Consider the following 21,916-nt stretch of genomic DNA (forward strand, 5'->3'; position numbering starts at 1 on the left):
TTGACTAAGTTAACGCTTCTGATTTTACTGCACATTTTTACACTTCATTAAACAGAGTGGCAGCCAAAGTACGCACGGCAAAATCAACGGCCAAAGCCTATTCTGTCGGGAAGCTCCTCGTCATTAATGGTTCATTAAACCGAACGGAATACGAGATTGATGTAAATTTAACTACTTGAACGTGTCCGCACAATGATCTTAAACAAAGTTAGTGTGACCACTACAAGCCATCAGCGATCTCTCAAGTGAGAATTCGTGACACTAATGCCAATCAGCCAGAGTGCAGACATTTGCTTAACCCATTCTGACCTGAGATCAGATTCATACGACGTTTCCACTGTGACACACACTGGTCTGATGAACCCATTCTGACCTGAGATCAGATTCTAAAAAATGTCAGTCGTTCTTCGATTTTTCAAAAAATAGCAGACCTACAAGCTCGTAGCGCGCCACTCGGTGGCGCGCTATGAGCTTGTAGATCTGCTATTTTTCAATAGCTAAAGCATAACATGATGCTAACACCAAAAGGGGTTCCCGTTCAGAATGGGTTAAGTGATGTTTAACCAGCATGCCTACCACCATAAAGCTCCATTAGCCTCGTAGTGTGGTTATTTCTCCTTTTATCTTTTTTTTTGTAGCTACGAAACACTCCATTCAAGCTCAATGAATAGAGCTTCACACTTTTAACAGCATTTCAAATTATGACTTGTTTTTCATTAGCTAAGTGTAGCTCTTTAAATCCCAAGGTTGATCTTTCAAATAGCTTTATTAAAAGCTACCCACTCACACCACCAGTATAAATCTCCGCGGAGGCCAATCTGCTTGTGTTTTATTGTAGTTTTTATTTTATTTTTAGAGGTAGAGAGAGAGAGAGAGAGAGAGTTTATTATGGCAGCCTCTCTTCTCTGGTTAGGGTGTAATAATGTGTTATATTATGGAAATGTTTGTCTCCATTTTCATGAGTGCTCTAGTTGTGTCATGCAGGAGATGTTGGGAGGTGTGCTGTGGGTTGATAATCCCTTCAATGTAGAGAATAGTTTGCAACGGTATCATATTAAATATGATAGCCTACTATATTCAAAGTAAGAACTGTGCAGCATTCTGTGCTCGAAATACCCATCGTTCAAACAATGTGAATATGACTCCCTGTAGTTTGAACCAGGCAGTGGTGTAAAGTATCATTACGACAGTAAAAAATAGATAGATAATAAAAACAGTAGCCTACATTTACTGTATTGTATAAGCTAAGTGCAATTTCGAGGTACTTTACTGGAGTATTTCCAATTTCCAACACTTTTAGTGAACTACTCCACTAAATCTCAGAGGCAAATATTGTACTTTTACTCAACTATACATTTAATTGAAAACTAGTAACTAGTTACTGGATACTTTGTAGATTTAGATTATTATTACAAAACATTTAAGACCAGCGATGTGACGCATTGTGACCTTGTATATCTGCTAAAATATCATTCATACATTTTAGTACCGGTACATTTTGATGCCAAAACTTTTGTACTTTTAAATTTGAATTCTGGACTTTTACTTGTAAGTGTTTCTACATGACAGTATTGACAAAAACGAACAAACAAAACCAAAACAAACACTGGAACCAGGAATCCTATAAGACATATCCCACACAATAGCATCAAAGCTGCAAGGCATCACCTTTAAGATAACGCCATGAGGCCAAAGATTTGTGCCGTGGCTTTTCTGTCTTCTGGCGAGTTACTAATTAGCCCCATTTGCTGGGGGGGGGGGGGGGGGAAGAAAAAGCCGGGCTATAAACGAAGAGTGACTTTGACAAAGTGCCGGGGCTGAAATACACTTCTCTGAGAGCTTCTACGCCACACAGCAATACTGCACCAGCGATTAAGAGGCAGCCAGCTAATGGTTGGGGAGGGGAGGGGGAGGGATGTGTGCAGGGGCTTTAGATGTGACCTGGGTGTTGGGCTTGTGGGTTAACATCCCCAGCTCACTTTGGTATTGCAAGTCTCTTTACCGTGGGTCCTTAATCCCAAATTGAATCTACAAGGTGCCCTTGGGATGGGGAAGGGGGGGGGGGGGGGGGGGGGGGGGAAAGTACTTAATCCTGAATAGCTCCAATAACTTCCGAGCTGTAAATGTATAATGCATAATGTAGGGGGGGAGCGCATAAGTTGCTGCCGCCGCACGAGCGCGTGCACGCTCGCTCACGAGCGTGTTTCAAACTTTTAAGATGGCTGTTTTTGCGACATCTATTGATTGATAGCTTGTCGTTTGGTTTTGAAGGTGACGCCGAAATGTTAATGCAGTGAAGAGGAGGAGTGGAGACTGTGTTCTAATTGACGGGGCAAACTCAATGAGGCGTGAACACAGCCTCAAAGCGAAGTGTGTGTGTGTGTGTGTGTGTGTGTGTGTGTGCCCCGCACATTTGCACCTCGGAGATGGAGCGAATGAACGCGCCTCTGCATCGACACACACACAAACCCGCCTCCGGCTATGAAGGAGCTATTAGCGGTGCTAACCATGTCCGCACATTATAATACCCGCAGACCCGGGAAGTCAGAAATGACAAGGGTTGTCGGGGAAAAAACACCAGGTGTCTGCAAGACAGGATTAATTACATTATAAAAGGCGGCGGGGGTGGGGGAGTTTAACCCATTCTGACCTGAGATCAGATTCATACGAGGTTTTCCACTGGACACACACTGGTCTGATGAACCCATTCTGACCTGAGATCAGATTCTAAAAATGTCAGTCGTTCTTCGATTTTTCAAAAAATAGCAGACCTACAAGCTCATAGCGCGCCACTCGGTGGCGCGCTATGAGCTTGTAGATCTGCTATTTTTCAATAGCTAAAGCATAACATGATGCTAACACCAAAATGGGTTCCCGTTCAGAATGGGTTAAAGAGCGAGACGGCGCGGCTCTACAACATGACGTGTGAATGTGACATCTGAATTTGATGGGTACTTCTTGTGTGTTATTAACAGCATGCTCGATCCCCTCGGTAATGAGGAAGGAGTGGGAATCTAATTAAAGTAAAAATGTGGTATAGAGAGAGAGAGAAAAAAATGAAAGGGCCATGTTCACATCCATGTGTAGTGGGCTGAACAGCTGCTCTTTCTCGCCCTGTCTTCTTTTTTTCTTTTATATACTCTTAGACGCCAAAGCCAGGAGAAGGAGATTGGTTTCTGTATATGATATTGGCACCGTGGCCTTTTGAGAGAGTCGTATCTCTGCATTTGACCCTGAGACCAGATTCTTACAAATGTTTTCTGAATAACCTATGTTTCCAAGTCAATGATTCTCAAATGTTTTCATGTCAAGGAGCCCCCGAATGATAATGTATTTGACTGCGGACATAACGCCGCCCATCTCAAAACATTTTGTGCAGGGGGGACCCCCAGAAGAAATGATTTGAATTAGAAATGTTCGCTGTGAAAGCTTTGAATGCTATCAAGTCAACCACATACTTCCTACACCACGAGTAGACGACTAGAAAATGTGAAAGTGAAATTACTGCCGCTGATGCGAAAACATAGTGAAACTGCACTTATACATGTCCGGTTAAGACTGATGTGAGATGAAACGAATTACGTGGGTGGTTAAGACTCACAACGCCTGTCAGGTGTAAAGGAGCAACTTGGACACTCAAGCATGAAGGAAGCATGAGTTAAGTCCGTTGCTCTCCCCAGGTTGGCGGAGGGTGTGTAGAGCCCAGGATCACATTAGATGATTGACACAGGGGTGAAAAATGGGTTACAAAAATCGTGGGATAAAAAATATATATAAAAAAAAAGACTCACAACGCGACCAACGCCTCGCCGGACAATGGCTGGCAACAATGTCAGTATACAGTATGTGGGAAATGTCCATACTGGCTTCATTGAATGGTGTTGATAATGATAATGGCTGATGGCGGACATTAATTACGGAGATAACATCCAAAACCGCTATAGTGAAAGAATATATATTTTCAACCGTTTCAACAGTTATTTCTTCCTGCCTAATATTAAACCAGTTCAGATTGTTTCCACTGGAAATGAATTGTGGAACCTTATATAGGGTCGATTCACACTCCACTTTTAAAGACAAATTTAAGTCGGTTTGGCTCTTGTCCAGACAACAAGGTGACGTTATTCAGAGGTTCGGGGGGGCGGGTGGGAATACCGTCCTATAGATTCGGCATCTTCTGGCCCCCGGCTACCTGGACGTACCTGGACGTACCTGGCCAGCGAGGGCCAGTCAGATATGTGTCCGGGGTGCAAACTACGCTCATTTCTCAGAAACAAACCATATTCATGGACCTCAGGTATTCACGAGTGGCTCCGGCGCATGAATTGACTTTTATAGGGAATTAAGCAGACATATTTCGGCTTTAACCCATTACGTACTGAGGTCGATTCTAAAAAAAAAAAGAAGCTTCTAAATCCTAAAAGTTTTCTGAAAAACCTGTTTTTGTCAGTTGTGCAAACCTGTTTTTGTCAGTTGTTCAACCCTTTTCATGTCAAGGACCCCCAGAATTATCTGTAATTGGCTGCGGACCCCCATCTGAAAATATGTTGTTCCAGGGACCCCCCCAGAACATTCGCTCTGAAAGAATATATATAATATATATTCCTTCCACGCACAACGTCCGGCCGGGGAAATTCCCCTATGTCAGTTGAAAAGAAGTAGCTTGGACTCCTCATGCATAGAAGGAGACATGAGGTCAGTGTCGTCAGGGATTGTAGCGCCCAGGATTACATTAGATAATTGACACTGGGTGAAAAAAAAAGGGTTACAAAATCATAGGATAAAAATTCAAAAACGGTATACGAATCGAACCTCACAGGACCACTTTCGTTGGCCCCTGCACATACCGTAGGTTTGCTGATAAACTGATTTAGTGCAGTGTTCTTGTATTCCACAGCAGTCTTCCAATAACGATGAGCACGGTGGGCGGCGTGGGTGAATATATATCTCTACCGTATTGTATGTCTAACCCATGTACGTATATCCGCCCGAGACAGATTCCCAGTGACCTTTTGCGGGATATTGGCAATAAACTATCAGAGCTTGAATATTGAGCCAACACGCTTCCTCTCCTCTCCAGTCTGGCATTCACGTTGACTGACCCGACCACAGAGAGAGAGAGAACATTACCGCAGAGGGAAGGATATAAATCCACCTCCTCCACCTGCTGTGAAGGCAGCTAGGCAATATGCTGTAGTGTTTACGTACGTGTGCGCAGGCGAGCTGTTCTATGGTGTTTAATTATGCATTCATTTTACACTCTCAAGAGTTAAATTAATGTTAAACGTCTGGCATTACTTAAGTTAATTATACACAATTCCAGAATGTGGAGGATTTGTTGTTTTGATCGTTTGCCTGTGTTCTCTCCTATGGTAATCGTACCAGCATCAATATTACAGCATGTTCTTTAGTTCTGGGTCTGAGAGGCTAAATCTCATCAAACGGGTGTTTCCACGTGGCTCATATGCAGGATAAATAACGGGCCTTGATAATGGTTGAAAACCACTGGCATGGTGAATTTCCCCTGTTGTATTTATATGCTTTCGTGCGGGTGCAGTCAGTGAGCCATGTTTCCATGAGCGTACGACTGCTTCGGAACGTATAAATCCCCCCCAGTATAAATTACCTGTGTTGCAGCTTTTATATTCCCAGATCTTATGGCCTTGTTTTCATCCAGCGGCACTCGTCTGGACCCATTCCCCTGCACGTACTGTAAGGGCAAGAGACAGTGCCTGGAGCTGCAGAAAATCGCACGCACGCACACGCACACGCACACACAGGCACAGGCACAGGCACGCACAGAGCACAGGCACAGGCACACGCACAGGCACAGGCACGCACAGGCACACACTTGTGTTTAAGTGTTCATCATCGTCATTATACCTCTCGTATAGCTGCATCATGTTTTGAGGGGCCGGAGGGGTTCAGCAGCTTCTTTCTAAAAAAAGAAAAAAAGAAAAGTCCACACTTTTATTTCCTCTTTCCAAGACAAATGTCAAAGGATGCGGGGCTTTAGCGAGAGCGATGCGTGTACCCCCCGCCTCCCCACCTCCGCTCCCCTCCCCTCCCCCCCCCCCTCCTAGTCTGCCGCCAGTGCTGTACAGACAGCTTAGATAAATGCAGCGGCTGCGATGCGTCTGTCTCGCACCGGAGGCAAAGGAGGGCGAGAGAGAGAGAGAGAGAGAGAGAGGGGGGGAGAGAGAGAGAGATGGAGAAAGAGAGCGAGAGAGACCCTTGTTGCCTTTTGCCGTGGTGCAACGTAGCGGCAGAAGGATTTCAATCATGGCCTCTCCCCAGGAATGACACCGAGCGGGGTATAACAGAGATAGAGAGAGAGAGATCCCGGCACCCAGCAGACAAACAACAGCCTGGCGATACGTCGCCGCGTGGATTAGCGCTGTCGCTCTGCTATAAATATAGTGTTTGCTCCTGGCCAGACGAGAGGGGGGGGGGGGATCGCGATTCTGGATTCAGGATTCATAGCATCATTAACCACTGCCAATATCTCTCCGGCTCCAACACATTCCCGAGCTGATATTTAATAAGTGTATAAATTGTGTGTGTGAAGTGTGTCTATAGTTTCAGTGAAACATTTCATTTGTGCCTGCTAGTACTACTATACTACTACTACCAGCTGTGCAAACTTCAGTGTGTGTGTGTGTGTGTGTGTGTGCCTGTGCGTGCGTGCGTGCGTTTATTTAATTGATTATTTGTGTTTTTAGTTAACACCCGTTGGCTGACAAATATGCGATATCACGCGCTAAAAGTCAACTTTTAACCTGGCCAAGGCAACGCCTTGCTCACCCCCGCCCGCATGAAACCTGTCCGCGTGGGCGACTAGTGTTTTAATGGCCATCTTTACACGCCGTTTTCTCAGAAACTGCGCCGCTGTTCCGTGGTGTTGAACAGACATCACGGCATCGCAATTAGAATATTAACGTTTCTGGAGACGCATTACATTGGCTGCATGTGTTCTGCCAATCAAACACAAATGTGACATCAAACACAGACAGAACACAGAACATGCAGTCTGCATGTGTGTATGTATGTAGCCTATGTGTGTAGGAGGCCTAACCCCTACTGCACAGGGTTTGAGGAGTTGCAGAACAGAGTCCGCTCTCTGGTTCAACTTCACGCTTTTTAAGTGGTTAGATGGTGAGAGAGGTGGATGGATGGATGGATGCAGGGTGGGTGGATGGATGGATGGATGGATGGATGGGTGGGTGGATAAATGTGACCAGATTTGACTGAGAGCCTGCCATCGCGCAAAATCCAGCTTTTCACCAGAGGAGAAAAACTTTTTTTCTTCAAAAATGAGTTAATAGCACAGGCCGACTCTTCACATACTTGAGCATGTCAGAGCTGAAATCGACATATAAAGTGTTAAGTGTTTATATAAATAAATGCTTAAACATGTACATAGCTAGGTGTAATGTTAGAGACCACAGAAGTGAACCTTTGCTGTTTTCTTCAAGACATTACTCTATAAGCCATATCTCCAAAACTGGTGGGCCAAACTGAACCACCAATATGTCAATTTGAAGCTAAAAGCAAATTCTAAAAAATCCAAAGGCAGTCCCTCAGTCAAATGTAGTCACAAATGGTAAATGGTGCATTTGTACATAGCGCTTTTATCCAAAGCACTTTAACATAGATTGCGCATTACATTCACACACATTCATACACCGATGGCAGATCGGTGTATGAATGACATTCATACACCGATGACATAAAGCCAACTTCCCGCTGCTCCATATCTAGTGTTGGAATGGAAATGACACGCAGGTTTTTGTGCTGCAAGCAACAAAAGCCTCTATTTATTGAACCACATATCTAGTGTTGGAATGGAAATGACACGCAGGTTTTTTGTGCTGCGAGCAACAAAAGCCTCTATTGTTATTCTTTTTATTGAACCGCCATTATCCCACATAGTGAAATGCACGAACAGTGCAGTAGTACGGCAGGCGCTGCGTGGTTTTGCTTACCATTTACTACAGTTTGGCCAAGAACAATTTGGAGCCGAGAGGGGACCCGTGGTGGCATTGATAAAAGGAGACACCATACCTGTATGAATCCCTATAATTTTACACTCGGTTCGTACGATGGGTTGTGTCACATCGTGGCAGAAATAATCACGTCACTCTACAAAGAGCTCTACTATTTCGTGCAATTTTGAAAATTTCAACCATTTTCACCTACTGTGAAATGACAAAATAGGACAGCTGGTTCTCAACCCTTTTCCAAATAATCATATTTTACCTGTATGGGGACCCGCCTCCACCCTGACAAGCACTTGGACTTGAGCGGCCTTATATATTTGTTTGACTCCCACAGATAAGTATTGTGAACATAGCCTATTCACAAGGCTATATTTTCACAATGTCTGCCTCTTTCTTATAGGGATTGTGACATTAAAAAAAAAATCTTTTCAGGTTTTCTGAGCACCAAATTGCACCCAAAAAAACCCTGAACTTTTAACATTCAGTAGATTTTCTGTGGTCTGCAGGGCTTTTCGGGCTCAAACAAGTGCTCTGATTTGCCTGTGGAGTGTTAGGTAAGTGTCCACAAATCCCATATATGACATAGGAATTTGCCAGCAGATATGTCACTGTTTTCACTGTTTTGCCTGTTTTCATTGCAGCTCAAAAGGCTTCAGAAAACACGGAGAACAACCAAAATAAAGGAAAATGAACAAAGGTTTCAACCTTTATACAATTCGGCTAATGTTTGACCAATTTGTATAGTATAGTTTGTTGATTACTCTTTTCATTTCATTACTTATTACATTTTTAAATTGTCTTAAAATTCAAAACAAAATCACTTTATTGTCATCTGGGGACCTGGGATGAGAACCAATTAAAGGGGTAGCATGGGGAAGTGTTTGACAGCAATTTTTTTTGTCTGAAATAGTCGAATAAATATCATGAGATTTTTGTTTAATTTAGAGATAGTTCAGTCGACTGCAATGCATCTCTTAGCAAGCCGCAATGGCGTCGTATGTAATGGCTGATTTATGCTTAGCTGTGTGCCAAAAATAGCAGATGGGCGCGACGCAGCGCTACTGTGACCTTGTAGATCTGATATTTCCGAAATGTGACGCCTAAACAGAAAATCACGTGTCTTTTAGTTCTACTGGATTCCTTCTCCATTATTCCCTCCCTCGCATTTTTGTCTAGTTTATTTATTTATTAAATTGTCAATATATTTGGTCTTATACTGTAGTTTTAGTCGTGATAGCTTTTATTTTGTTTTCGTCAGTGAAAAATAGGTAGTGGACGAACACTTTTCGCCATAGTTTTAGATGGCACGGGGCAGTGTTTATTTCGTCGACTAAAACTAAGACGAAAAATGTTCGCCGACTACCTTTTTCCACTGACGAAAACTAAATGGAAACTAAATTAAAACTAAGCTATGGTGACTAAAACTAAGACTAAATATTCTGAATTTCGTCAAAAAACTAGACTAAAATGTGAGGAAGTGACTAGTGGACAAGAGATCCAGTATAAGTCAATTTACAATTAGTTGCATGCTGAAAATAGCTGATCTACAAGCTCACAACACATCGTGCTGCAACGTGTTGTGGGCTTGTAGATCAGCTATTTTCAGCAAGTGAAAGAAAACGCTGCCGAAATACATTTTGTTCGACTAAATCAACTGTAGATTTAGTCGACTAAAATCTTATGATATTTAGTCGACGGAAACTAGACTAACACTAAGACATTACAGGTGACTGAAATGTGACTAAAACTAAATGAAAACTATTCAAGACCTAAAAAACCTAAAATCTAAATTTGATGCCAAAAAACAAAACACTGGCACGGTGTGCATGTGCCGGACGACGATGACGACGACAATAAGTAGTTTCAAACGCCCGTTGTCACCAGTGTTTGTGAAATGATTGTACTGCACCGTTTTAAGTGCCTTTAACCCATTCTGACCTGAGATCAGATTCATACGAGGTTTCCACTGGACACACACTGGGTCTGATCAACCCATTCCGACCTGAGATCAGATTCTAAAAATGTCAGTCGTTCTTCGATTTTTCAAAAATAGCAGACCTACAAGCTCGTAGCGCGCCACTCGGTGGCGCGCTATGAGCTTGTAGATCTGCTATTTTTCAATAGCTAAAGCATAACATGATGCTATAACACCAAAATGGGTTCCCGTTCAGAATGGGTTAAGTGATGCCTTTGAACTCTACTTCCCAAATAATGCCTTTGAAGAGTGTTTTTAAAACAGAATACTGCAGCAAATTAGCACGAAAAAACATAGCAACAGCTACGTTTCAACAAAACAAATCATTCTTTCATCAAGGGCAAAGGCATCTGTATACAGTCTTACTGTAATGAGAAATTAAACGGTATGTTTTATTTAATTTTTTCCCGTCTTGAGATCTGACCTCAATTAGGCTACATGACTAGTTTCTGCTTAACTTAACGCATTTAAACTGGGAAAACAGCTGTCATTTTAACACAAAAACCATAATTGTATTTTATACTTATTGGCTATTAAAAAAGTAGAAGAAGGAGAAAAGCATTTATATCGTGTTGGCTTTAATTGTCCTCTTGTTGTGTGTGTGTGTGTGTGTGTGTGTGTGGGGGGGATTACACTGACACTGATTGTCATCTTTTTAGTGTCGCAAGATTAAATTATGATTATAAAAAGGCCATTAACTGGGAGAGAGCTTATTTTTGTTGTGTATATGTAGTTGAGTGCCGAAGTCCTGACCTCACTGGCCACTATTCCCCTGGGTGAAGACAGGTATAAGAACCAGTTCAGAGAGCTCCCAGTAGATTACACGGGTACCATGGCCACATTAACCATGGTCCATATATAATGGCAACGGGGGCACAGCTAGAATATCCTGGGTTCCATTCCCGCGGGGGGCGTGTTAGTATCGTATTTTGGTGGCAATACTTTTACTCAAGCACATTTTGAATCTGCGCACTTTCACTTTGTAATGGAGTAGTTCTCAGTGCCGGCCCTAGCAATTTGGTACTATTATTATTACAAAACATACACTAAACAACTTCAGTCCTTTCTATATTGCAGTATTGATACTTTATCTTAAGTAAAAAATGTGAGTACTTTCCCCCTTGTAAGTGTCAACTATTATACAGTATGTTATGCAGTTGACAGCTAACCTATAGTGGGGGGAGTGGTTAGGAGTGGGGGAGTAATTATGCAAGCGATTAGGGTTGGAGACAACTATACCTACTGTCACAGCCATTTCTGGGGCTCAGAGGGGCTAAAATCTTTGAAATCTTTTCAGGGCGAGTTTCAAAGGGTCATTATCTTCTTCAAATGTTGTCCAATTTCAATGAACAATGCCTCATAATGAAAGCTTACATTCTGTAGTTTCATAATGAAAAAAAAATTACATAATGAAAAATTACCATGGCCCCCTATACGAGTTAGAAAAATACAATTATTTGTTTGGGCTTGGTGGGCGCCCCCCTCCCCGCATTGCGCCCTATAGGCAACTGCTTAGATTGCCTGTTTTACTTAAAGGGACACTTCACCCTTTTTGCAAAAAAATATATGTTAATGACGTTTAGGAGCTTTAGAACACTTTCCTGGGGGTCTTTGTGTGTGTAATATGTGGTTTTAGATATTTTAGATTGTAGCAGTGAGCCTGTTGTCTCTGATGTCATGGACACTGGGCTCACTTCCTTCCTGGACTACATGTTGTCTCAGTAAGACAGCTCTCCCCCTATCCACAAGGAGGAGCAGTGCACCAAAGAATTATGGGAATTGTAGTCCAGGAAGGTAGTGAGACCAGTGTCCATGACATCAGAGACAACAGGCTCACTGCTACAATCTAAAATATCTAAAACCACATATTACACACATAAATACCCCCAGGAAAGTGATCTAAAGCTTCTAAACGTCATTAACATGTATTTTTTTGCAAAAAGGGTGAAGTGTCCCTTTAAGTAAAACATGTGATTATTTTTTCCACCACTGCATGGGTTCAAGATGAGATGCTGTCAGTCAGAAGGCCGAGAAGGAGAACTGCCAGGGGCCATGCATCCATCGCCTGTCCGTCCTCCTGACTGCCATAATTGATCTGCCAATATGACAAAACTGCCTGTCGGTCCATGTGTGTCACTGTTGTAAGTGACATGTCAGACAGTGGACACCTATTACTGTACATCCACATACTGTAATAACTGTAATATGTGGTGGGAAAAGTACTCAAATGTTTTACTTAACCCTAGAACACGAAACATATTCGCTCTCGATATGCGACGCATTGTGAGCTTGTAGAACGGGCTATTTTCAAATGGCCGACATGTGTATATATAGGGATAAAGTGCTTAATGTATCTTTTCTTGTAATAATAATCCAAATTTATAACTAAAGTTGTCAAATAATTGTAGTAAGGAGCAAAAGTACAATATTTCCCTCTGAAATGTACTGGAGTAGAAGTAAAAGTACTGAACATTTGATATACTCGAGTTAAATACAAATATCCGGTACCTCAACATTGTACTTAAAGGAGAATTCCATGCTAGAAGGCTTTCTTATCTTTATTTGTAGTTGTTACGTCCCCAACAATTAAGAGGTCCAGGTGTTATTTTGTGCAAAACCTCCTTATTGGCTATTTTCCCTACCATAAGCCCTAAATGAATTGAATGGGGGCTATGGGGTGTTGTGCTAATTCGCTTATTTCCATCACTCAAAACTTTTTTTTTTTTGTATATATCCCCTCTTCATAATGTAAATAATATCCCAAGCGGCACACTTTACTACTTATTTCGATGGAAATAAGCGAATTAGCACAACACCCCATAGCCCCATTCAATTCAATGCAATTCATTGAGGGCTTATGGTAGGGGAAATAGTCAATAAGGAATTTTTGCACAAAAAAACACCTGGACCTCTTTGGTGGGGACGTAACAACTACAAAGAAAGGTAAGAAAGCCTTCTAGCATGGAATTCTACTTTAAGACTTAGTACAGCATGCGGTGGTCTTGAACCACATCGTTGCTGTCGGGCAGAATGCTCTCATCTCCGCATTCTAACTTTTTGCGTTTCTTTATTATTTTTTTCTGCTACCTAAATGAACCCCTTCACACACAAAAAGTCTCAAAATGTAGCAGATCTGCAGGCTCGAAACCAGTCATTAGCGAAGGTGATCCACTGTGGCACGAAAATGGCCGATTTCTACTTCCGGTCCACAGAGCTGGTTCACGGTTCGGTTCTAAACAGCATCTTTGGTGCATTCTGTTGGCACTGGCTCCAGAATACCGTTTCTACCGGCAATTCATGGCATTTCTTTGATTTTTCTTTTATGTCTTCGTGAAATTAGCCTACTGAAGAAAATAAAAACATTGCATTTTGTTTATAATTCATGAAAAGCTTTGCTTTGTTGGGAATGTTTGTTTTATTTTATTTTTTAATAATAATAATTAAAAAATATGCAGAAAAAAAAAAATATATAAAAAAAAAAAAAAAAAAATGTTTTGTTTGCATTGTTAATTAAAATCATCTGGCTCTCCCTCTCTCCCCATGCAGGCATCATCAGGACGGCCCTGCCCAACATGGACAGAGAGACCAGGGACCAGTACGTCCTGGTCATCCAGGCCAAGGACATGGTGGGCCAGATGGGCGGTCTCTCCGGCACCACGTCCGTCACCGTGACGCTCACCGACGTCAACGACAACCCGCCGCACTTCGCTCACAGTACGTACACGCTCCCCAACCCTCTCTGCAATAGCGCCCCCTGAAGGCCCGACGTCACTCGCTCGCTCATCCCCTGGTTCCAAGGCGTTTTCTCTCTATGGAGAATAACATGGGTCATCTTAAACTCGTCTCATTGTGGTAAAAAACGAATAAAAAAACAACAACCTGACTTCCATCGTTACCGACCGTCACCCAATTACGTCATTTGCCATTGACTTGGCCATTCATTGACTTTGATGTGCAGAAGAAACCTCATCATAAAAACTCCATAGACTTGGTCCACACATGTCACAGGCGGAACACACAAAGCCAGGTGTTGGGGGGGCTAGCAGCCCTCAAAAAGTTTAGCCGGAAATAAAGTCTGGCAATTACTACATTTCAGATTATATCTAACATAATGATGTCATCGCACAATGACATCACAACATTGCCATCATATATACCGTATATCATTATCATTTCCCCCCAACAAACTAAATATGATTCAGAATATTTATCAGAACATATACCACACCTTCTAACGACCTCGTCTGTAAAGTATTTGCACTGATGGTGCTGGAGTGTAAAATAGAGTGTAAAATGTTTCACTGGACATTTGGCTTGGCTACATTTACTAGCCGAGTTGCTGTGGTAGTCGGAAACAAGCTCTACTCCTTTGGAGGGTCCCATAGCAACAAGAGTGATCAGATTGAAGTCCACATCTTCCACACAGTGTCTTTGCGTTGGAGGAAGTGGCCACTGGTGATAAATGGAAGAGGAGAGCGTCCTGATGAGGTTCCATCCAGGCGCTATGGCCACACAGCTGTGCTGCTAGAAGACACTGTTTACTTCTGGGGAGGGTCTCCTTACTGCAATGTGCTGTGTGCCTTTGATGTTGACAACCAAAGATGGTCCAGGCCCAATGTTTATGGTACTATTCCAGAGGCGAGGCGCTACCACTCGGCCTGTGTCCTGGAGAAGGTCATGTACGTATATCTATGGAGGACACACCCAGCTGACTGGATACACTAATGACATCTACAAGTTGGACATTACTACAATGGTCTGGGCTTTAATTATCACCAGAGGAACTCCTCCACCTGCTTCAGAAGGTCATTCTGCCACCATCATTGGGACAAAAATGTTTTCATTTGGAGGCTCGGGTGGCGGGGGGCTCGTCTACAACAACATCACAGTGTTTGACACAGAGACCAACGCCTGGCTGAATACCCCTTCTGGGCACCTTGTCCCAGAAGGACGTCGATATCATTCAGCCTTTGCCAACCATGGAGAGCTGTACATATTTGGTGGCTGTACATCAACAGCCACCATCAAGTACTTCAATGATCTGTGGAAATTCAGTCAAGAGACCTTTTCCTGGAAGCAGGTTGAACATAAGGGGAAAGGCCCCTTTTGTGGGTGTGTGATGTTCATGGTGGGAGATCGTATCATCATCTTTTATGATGACTTGTACATCCTAGACTTAAATCCTAGCCTGAAGATGTTATGCAAACTTGCAGTCATTCAGCATGGTCTGGAGCAGTCGGAACTCCCACATGACATCAGGTGGGAACTGGCAGCCATGACTCCCACCAACAGCAACAGAAACTAGAAAGGTGCAATCCTGGGGGGTTGCGAGTGTGGTTTGTATATATAATATATATGTGCTATATAATATATATAGCACATATTATATTACTCAAGATTTTTTGGCTACAGTTTGAAACCATTTCATTTACAAGGTCAAGAGAGATTGCTGCTTTATTTTATAGACTTTTTGGCTGATTGATGACTCTTCTTCTTATTCAAAACAATTCGATTCAGTTCTAAAAGAAGCTGACTAAACAGATTGTGTTGTTGTAGGATCCCTTTTTTGCAGGTGGGGGTGTGAGGTGGGTGGGTAAAAGTAATATATAATAAAATATGTAAAATAATATATTCCTCTTGATTCCAAGTAATAAGTAATATAATATTAATACTTTTCAAGGTTTTAATATAAGTAGCATATTACTCTATTGAGTAATATTGCCCAACACATGGTAACAAATTGTGAGTACTTTTCCCCACCAATATAATTCCTTCTCATCATGTGCTGGGGGTCTGCTTGCTGCTTGCTAACGCAGTAGATTCCAGGATCAATCAGACCCCCTTTTCTTTCCTTGTCGTCAGCCCATTTCACGGCTCCGCTAATGGGTTCCAGGGCGAGGGCATTAGGATTCAAAGGGCCCTTCGGTGCTTCTCATGATAATCTGTGCAACTCCCCGGCAATCGCTTTACTCCTGATAGCTTATAGAGAGACGACCGTGGCTCAGATGTGCATGTGCCCCCGCCGCCGCCGCACGCAACGCGTGAGTGTCTGCGCGTGGATTGGACTGCCGTGAAGTCGAGTCAATTTGCTGCATGGCACGCACGGCACGCACGCGTACACACACACACACGCACACATCACTGCCATTTTTGCCCATTAAGACATGAGGAAAATGATGTGCATTTGGCAGACCCCCCCCCACACACACACACACACACACACACACACATTTCAAAACATTTTGTTCCAGCGAGGGACCCCCTATAGAAGCAAAGATTTGAGTTTAGGCTGTATTCAACGATTTGCAAACATTTTCCACAATCAAAAATCTAAAAATGAGTCAAATGACACAGAATCACAGATGCTTTTGCGGGCCTGTATCCGCTCTGACCCCCCCGCCCCCGCCTCGCAGGGGGTCAGAGCGGTCAGAATCGATAGACCATTACAGAGCTCCAGAGCTGATGGAGTCCAGAAGGTGAGAGAGGAGAGAGAAGCTGCTCTCTGGTCCTCCGATGAAAGGGCGGGCGGGGAAAAGAAAACCAAGGGATTTTCTTAGACGCATGAGGAAGCATTACGGGGGTTTAGGGTGAGAGGGAGAGGGGCTCGCACGCGGGGGGGGGGGGGAGAGAGGGGGTGTAGTAGGGGGAGTATACGATGAGAGCAGTGGTGACTGGGAAGTATCTTTACTTAAGTACGGTACGTAACATGTTGAGGTATTTGTACTGTATTTCCAATTTCTAATACTTTTACTTCACTGCATTCATTTGAAAGCTTTAGTTACTAGTTGCTTTGTAGATTATTACAAAACATACATGCACTTCAACCCTATATATATTTTGGCCATTTGAAAAAAAAAAAACATCTTCAAGCTCAACAAGCTTGTTAGATGTGCTATTTTAATTATTATTATAAATTTTACATTTCATACATTTGAACACTTCTGCATAGTTTACAATGTACAATGTAGGCTTAATCCAGAGCGATTTACATTAAGCAAGAACAAAAAGCATGGCAATACATCACATACATAAAAAGTAGTTGCACAGGGGGAGGTTGTATATGGGAAGGGGGAGTTTGGGGGGGATGGAGGGCAAGGGGGGAGGGGGGGGCAGGAGACAATACTAGAGGGGCAGTGGCTGGGAGGTTTGGGGAAAGCAATTTCTATGTTTTGTCTTTTTAAAGAGCTCGCTATTCCACGGCAAATTAAAAAGCCATTACATAGATTACACGGCAGCAAACAATGTCACAGAGGAAGATTAGCATTTAGACGGCGCGGTGGCGGCTGAGGGGAGGCAGCCGGGCCGAGCCAAACATGGTCCCGGGCTCTGGTAATGAGCTCTGGCTACGGGTTATCGCTTGGAAGCTTATGATTATGAATATGATTCCCTCCCTTTTTCTTTATTCTTCTTCTTCTTCTTCTTCAGAAGAAGAAGAAGTGCTTTAAATCCGACGTTTCATGAGACACAAAAGCTCTGGACGAGCACGATGGAGATTGTTCTGTGTAATAGAATCTCTCAGAGGATGTTTTATTTAATTTTTTTATTCACTTTGAGGGCAAAGATGATACCTTCCAATGCCAGAATTAATTTCTTAGGACTACTACAACTATGATACAAAATGTTCACTACCTTTTTTTTCTCGGACAAAAACAAGATTAAACTAAATAATTCAATAATTAAACTAATACCCCCCCCCCCCCCTATGGCTCGGCAAGGCTTACTTACTTACTTTTTACACGTCCATTACCGCTGCCTTCTCCCTGTCCTGTCGCCCTGCAGAGAGCTACCAGTACACGGTTCTGGAGTCGCTGCCGGTGAGGTCCGTGGTGGCTCGGATCAAGGCGGTGGACGCAGACATCGGGCCCAACGCGGAGATGGACTACCGGATCTCCGACACGGAGGGCAGCGGCCTGTTCAACATCACCACGGACGAGGAGACGCAAGAGGGGGTCATCGTTCTGCTGAAGGTATGTCTTATTCATCTGGGTTGTTGTAGATGTCTAATGCCCTGCCCTTAACCCATTTTGACCTGAGATCAGATTCTAAAAATGTCTTCTAGGTTTTCTGAAAAAGCTATGTTTCTATGTCAGTCGCCACAGTGCCCTCGGAATTCAAAATTTACTTGAGTAGAAGTACAAAAGTACCAGTATCAAAACGTACTTAACCCATTTTGACCTGAGATCAGATTCGAAAAATCTACATCTACATCCTGACAGTTTTCTGAAAAAGCTATGTTTCTATGTCAGACCTACAAGCTCGTATAGCGCGGCACTCGGTGCCGCGCTATACGCGCTATACTATACTTGTAGATCGGCTTTTTTTCAATAACTAATGCACAACATAATGCTGACACCAAAAGGGGTTCCCGCCCAAAATGGGCGTGAACCCCAGGACCCCAGGACTTTTCTGTTTGGATGTATGGGGTGTCAAGACCAGAAAGTAGTTTTTTTTTCTCCCACTCAACTCCCGCATACCTTCTGGGTATGATGCATATACACTCTATGCCTTTAAGTGGTTAAAAGTCTGAAAATACACATTGACATGAATCCAATCAAACAGTGATGACAGTGCTGTCAATTTGTGTCAAACAAGTCTATGAAGCTCTCTATGAAATAAAAAAAAGTGCCAGTGAAATTTCCTCGAAAGAACACCTTGATTCCTTTCGTGTAAAGTCATCTAGTCTGCCTTTAATGCTAGACTATAGACTTCCCATTCTGTCACAATGTTCCCAAGGCACGCGTGCAGTTTCCTCTCAATGCACAGCTATACGGGCAGAGACCGTAGTAGTAGAGTTCTAGCTTTTTGAGAACTTGTCTTCTCAGGCCAGTGTGAGATGTTTGACAGTTCATTGCTGCCATACTTTAGTAGGGGAACATAGGGGCTGGGAGACATGGTTGGCCGAAAGCCACCGCTTGTCAAAAGTGGTGAGAATTTGATCTTTTGTTTGTTTTGCAACAACCTCTTCTCTACGCCGAGGAGAGAGCTGTCGCCAATGAAACTGTCACATTGTTGCTGTGCTGCGTTATATTATGATGTAGGTTTAAAATAGGGCAATTCAATAATATGCACCCCCCCCCCACACACACACACACACACAAGAAAGGCCATGCGTTTTCCAGAAGAATACATTTCAGAATGCCGTCCGTCACATTGCTGCACCCCCTTTCTTAAAATGCAATGATATATATAATATATATATATTATTCAATCGATTTGTTTTTTTTATTATATTCGGATTGTGCCAAGTTCCTGCGGGGTCTATAGAATCATGGCCTTGGCATTGCTTTCACATCGACAGTGTTGCACACAATGAGTCATAATAATAAGAATACATCTTTTATAGCGTTGCCGTCACCATTGCTCTGCCACCTCAATAGCAGCGGCAGTGTTGAAAAATGTTATTCATGTTATTTACTTAAGTAAAAGTATCAATACTGCAATGTAGAAATACACATTCAAAATGTACGTTTGTCTATAACTCTTATCCCACGATTTGGCAACCCATTGTTTCACCAAGTGTCAATTATGTAATGTAATCATGGGCGCTACACTCCCTCTGCCAACCTGCGGAGAGCAATAACGGACTGACCTCATGCTTCCTTCGATGCATGAGGAGTCCACGACACTTCTTTTCACCTGACAGGAGGGAGTTTCCCCGTTTGGACGTATAGCGCGTGGAAGGAACACCGCTATTACAACCAGTTCCTTTCCCGTCCATCAGGCGCCCCGGCTGGCCAGGGGGAGGCAGTATAGAGAACAGGATTACTGCATGTTGTTTCTGAGGGTATACTACCCTAGGGGACACGGGGAGAACATGCAAACTCCACACAGAAAGGCCCTTTTACAAACATGCCCCCAGAGCCCACAGCATCCCTAGTGGGATGCTGTGAGGAGACAGCGCTACCGACTGCGCCACAGTGCCCTCGGAATTCAATTTTTTTTTTTACTTGAGTAGAAGTACAAAAGTACCAGTATCAAAACGTACTTAACCCATTTTGACCTGAGATCAGATTCGAAAAATGTCTTCTACATCCTGACAGTTTTCTGAAAAAGCTATGTTCCTATGTCAGTCGTTCTTCGATTTAAAAAAAAATAGCTAAAGCATAACATGATGCTAACACCAAAAGGGGTTCCCGCCCAAAATGGGTTAAAGCTGTGTAACGTTTTAAATAAGTTCAATTTTACATAATTATTGACTGGCAAAAGTTTCACAACACCCACTCCATGAATTTCACCCCCGAAAGCCCTTTCTAAACATATGTTCTATTGAAAGTAGATCAATTATGTCATCTGCCAACGATGTGTCGCAATGCGACACATCGTCTATTTTCAAATGGCTGTGTTGAAGATAGTTGCGTGTAAAATTAAATGTAAGCACTTTAAGGACAATAGGAGTAGGACAATGACCATTGTCACACCTATAATGCCATTCCTAATTAGTGGGATTGAGCCCATCTTTGCATGCTTATTATTAGGCGGACGACATTCAGATGAGATTAATTGTTTGAACTTAACCCGATGTCAACCTATTGTTCCACCTACCCTATTTTCAGTATTGTTAACCCATTTTGTGCGGGAACCCCATTTTGGTGTTAGCATTATGTTATGCTTTAGCTATTGAAAAATAGCAGATCTACAAGCTCATAGCGCGCCACCGAGTGGCGCGCTACGAGCTTGTAGGTCTGCTATTTTTGAAAAATCGAAGAACGACTGACATTTTTAGAATCTGATCTCAGGTCAGAATGGGTTAATCAGACCAGTGTGTGTCCAATGGAAACCTCAGATGAATCTGATCTCAGGTCAGAATGGGTTAAACATGAGAAAAAATAAAGGGAAGCGATCTGCACACTCAGATCTGCGCACAATCAATGTATTTATTTAGCAAGCTTTGGGTCTACCGACCCTCTTCAGGCATGGTCAGAAGACCGACCAGCTGTCCGGAGCCCGGGCAGAGGCTTTTGTGCTGGTTCTGGACAACCGGGCACTGCCCGAGCTCCCTGTGGGTGTGTGGAACGCGTGTGTCAAATTTGAAGTCGGTGGGGCGAAATGTTTCTCGAGTTACGTGGATTACAGACGTGCGTACGACCGTACGTACATACAGAGACTTGGTGCCGATGTTGTTTTTGGCAGCACGTTTCTATTTTAGTTAGGTCATAGTCGTTGGAATGAAACTTCATTAGTCATATTTTAGTCACCTGGAATGCTTTAGTGTTAGTCTAGTTTTAGGCGACTAAATATCATAAGATTTTAGTGGACTAAATCTACAGTTGATTTAGTCGACTAAAAAGTATTTTGGCGGGCCTTGAGGCCGTCGTAATGGTTGATTTTCAGCATGCAACCGAGTGAAGAATGACTTGTCTTCTCTTATACTGGATCTCTAGTCCCACTATAGTCCCTTCCTAACATTTTAGTCTAGTTTTAATTTTGTTGATGAAATTGTCAATATATATTTACTCTTACTTTTAGTCATCATAGGTTAGTTTTCATTTAGTTTCCAAACTTTCCATTTAGTTTTCGTCAGTGAAAAAAGGTAGTCGACGAAATAGTATTATCGTCATAGTATTAGTCGACAAAATCAACACTGCTTGGTGCATTAATTGAATTGAATTGAAATGTCCTTTCTTTCTTCCCTATTGCTGTACGTGCGGTCGCCTCCTCCACCCATCCATCCAGCCTCTGGACTTTGAGACCAAGAGCAACTTCGTGCTGAGGATCGAGGCCACCAATCGCCACATCGACTCCAGCTTCCTGAGCGTGGGGCCCTACAGCGACACCGCCGCGGTCCGCGTGACCGTGGAGGACGTGAACGAGCCGCCCGTCTTCTCCACGCCGCTCAGCGACATGGTGGTCTCGGAGGACGCCCGCGTCGGGACGTCCATCGGGAGGATCTCGGCCCACGACCCCGACACCTCCAGCAGTGCCATCAGGTATTGTCAGCGCC

At 43.1% G+C, this 21,916-nt stretch overlaps 2 protein-coding genes across 2 annotated transcripts in view; one reads left to right on the forward strand and one right to left on the reverse strand.

The window, feature by feature from the left end:
* Window positions 1–21,916, reverse strand: part of LOC308336666 (glycogen debranching enzyme-like) — a 563,232-nt gene that overhangs the window by 205,598 nt on the left and 335,718 nt on the right. The window lies entirely within an intron of this gene.
* The window catches only part of LOC308336044 (cadherin-7-like), a gene marked incomplete at its 5' end in the record, with an annotated part of 171,659 nt that overhangs the window by 75,587 nt on the left and 74,156 nt on the right, over window positions 1–21,916 (forward strand). The window contains 3 exons of the mRNA XM_080793288.1: window positions 13,522–13,689; window positions 17,755–17,942; window positions 21,649–21,902. Coding sequence (XP_080649414.1) covers window positions 13,522–13,689; window positions 17,755–17,942; window positions 21,649–21,902 — 610 coding nt within the window. The remainder of the gene's footprint in view (window positions 1–13,521; window positions 13,690–17,754; window positions 17,943–21,648; window positions 21,903–21,916) is intronic.

The sequence above is a fragment of the Protomyctophum bolini genome, assembly GCF_963924005.1.
Source record: "Protomyctophum bolini genome assembly, chromosome: 21".
Lineage (NCBI taxonomy): Eukaryota > Metazoa > Chordata > Actinopteri > Myctophiformes > Myctophidae > Protomyctophum > Protomyctophum bolini.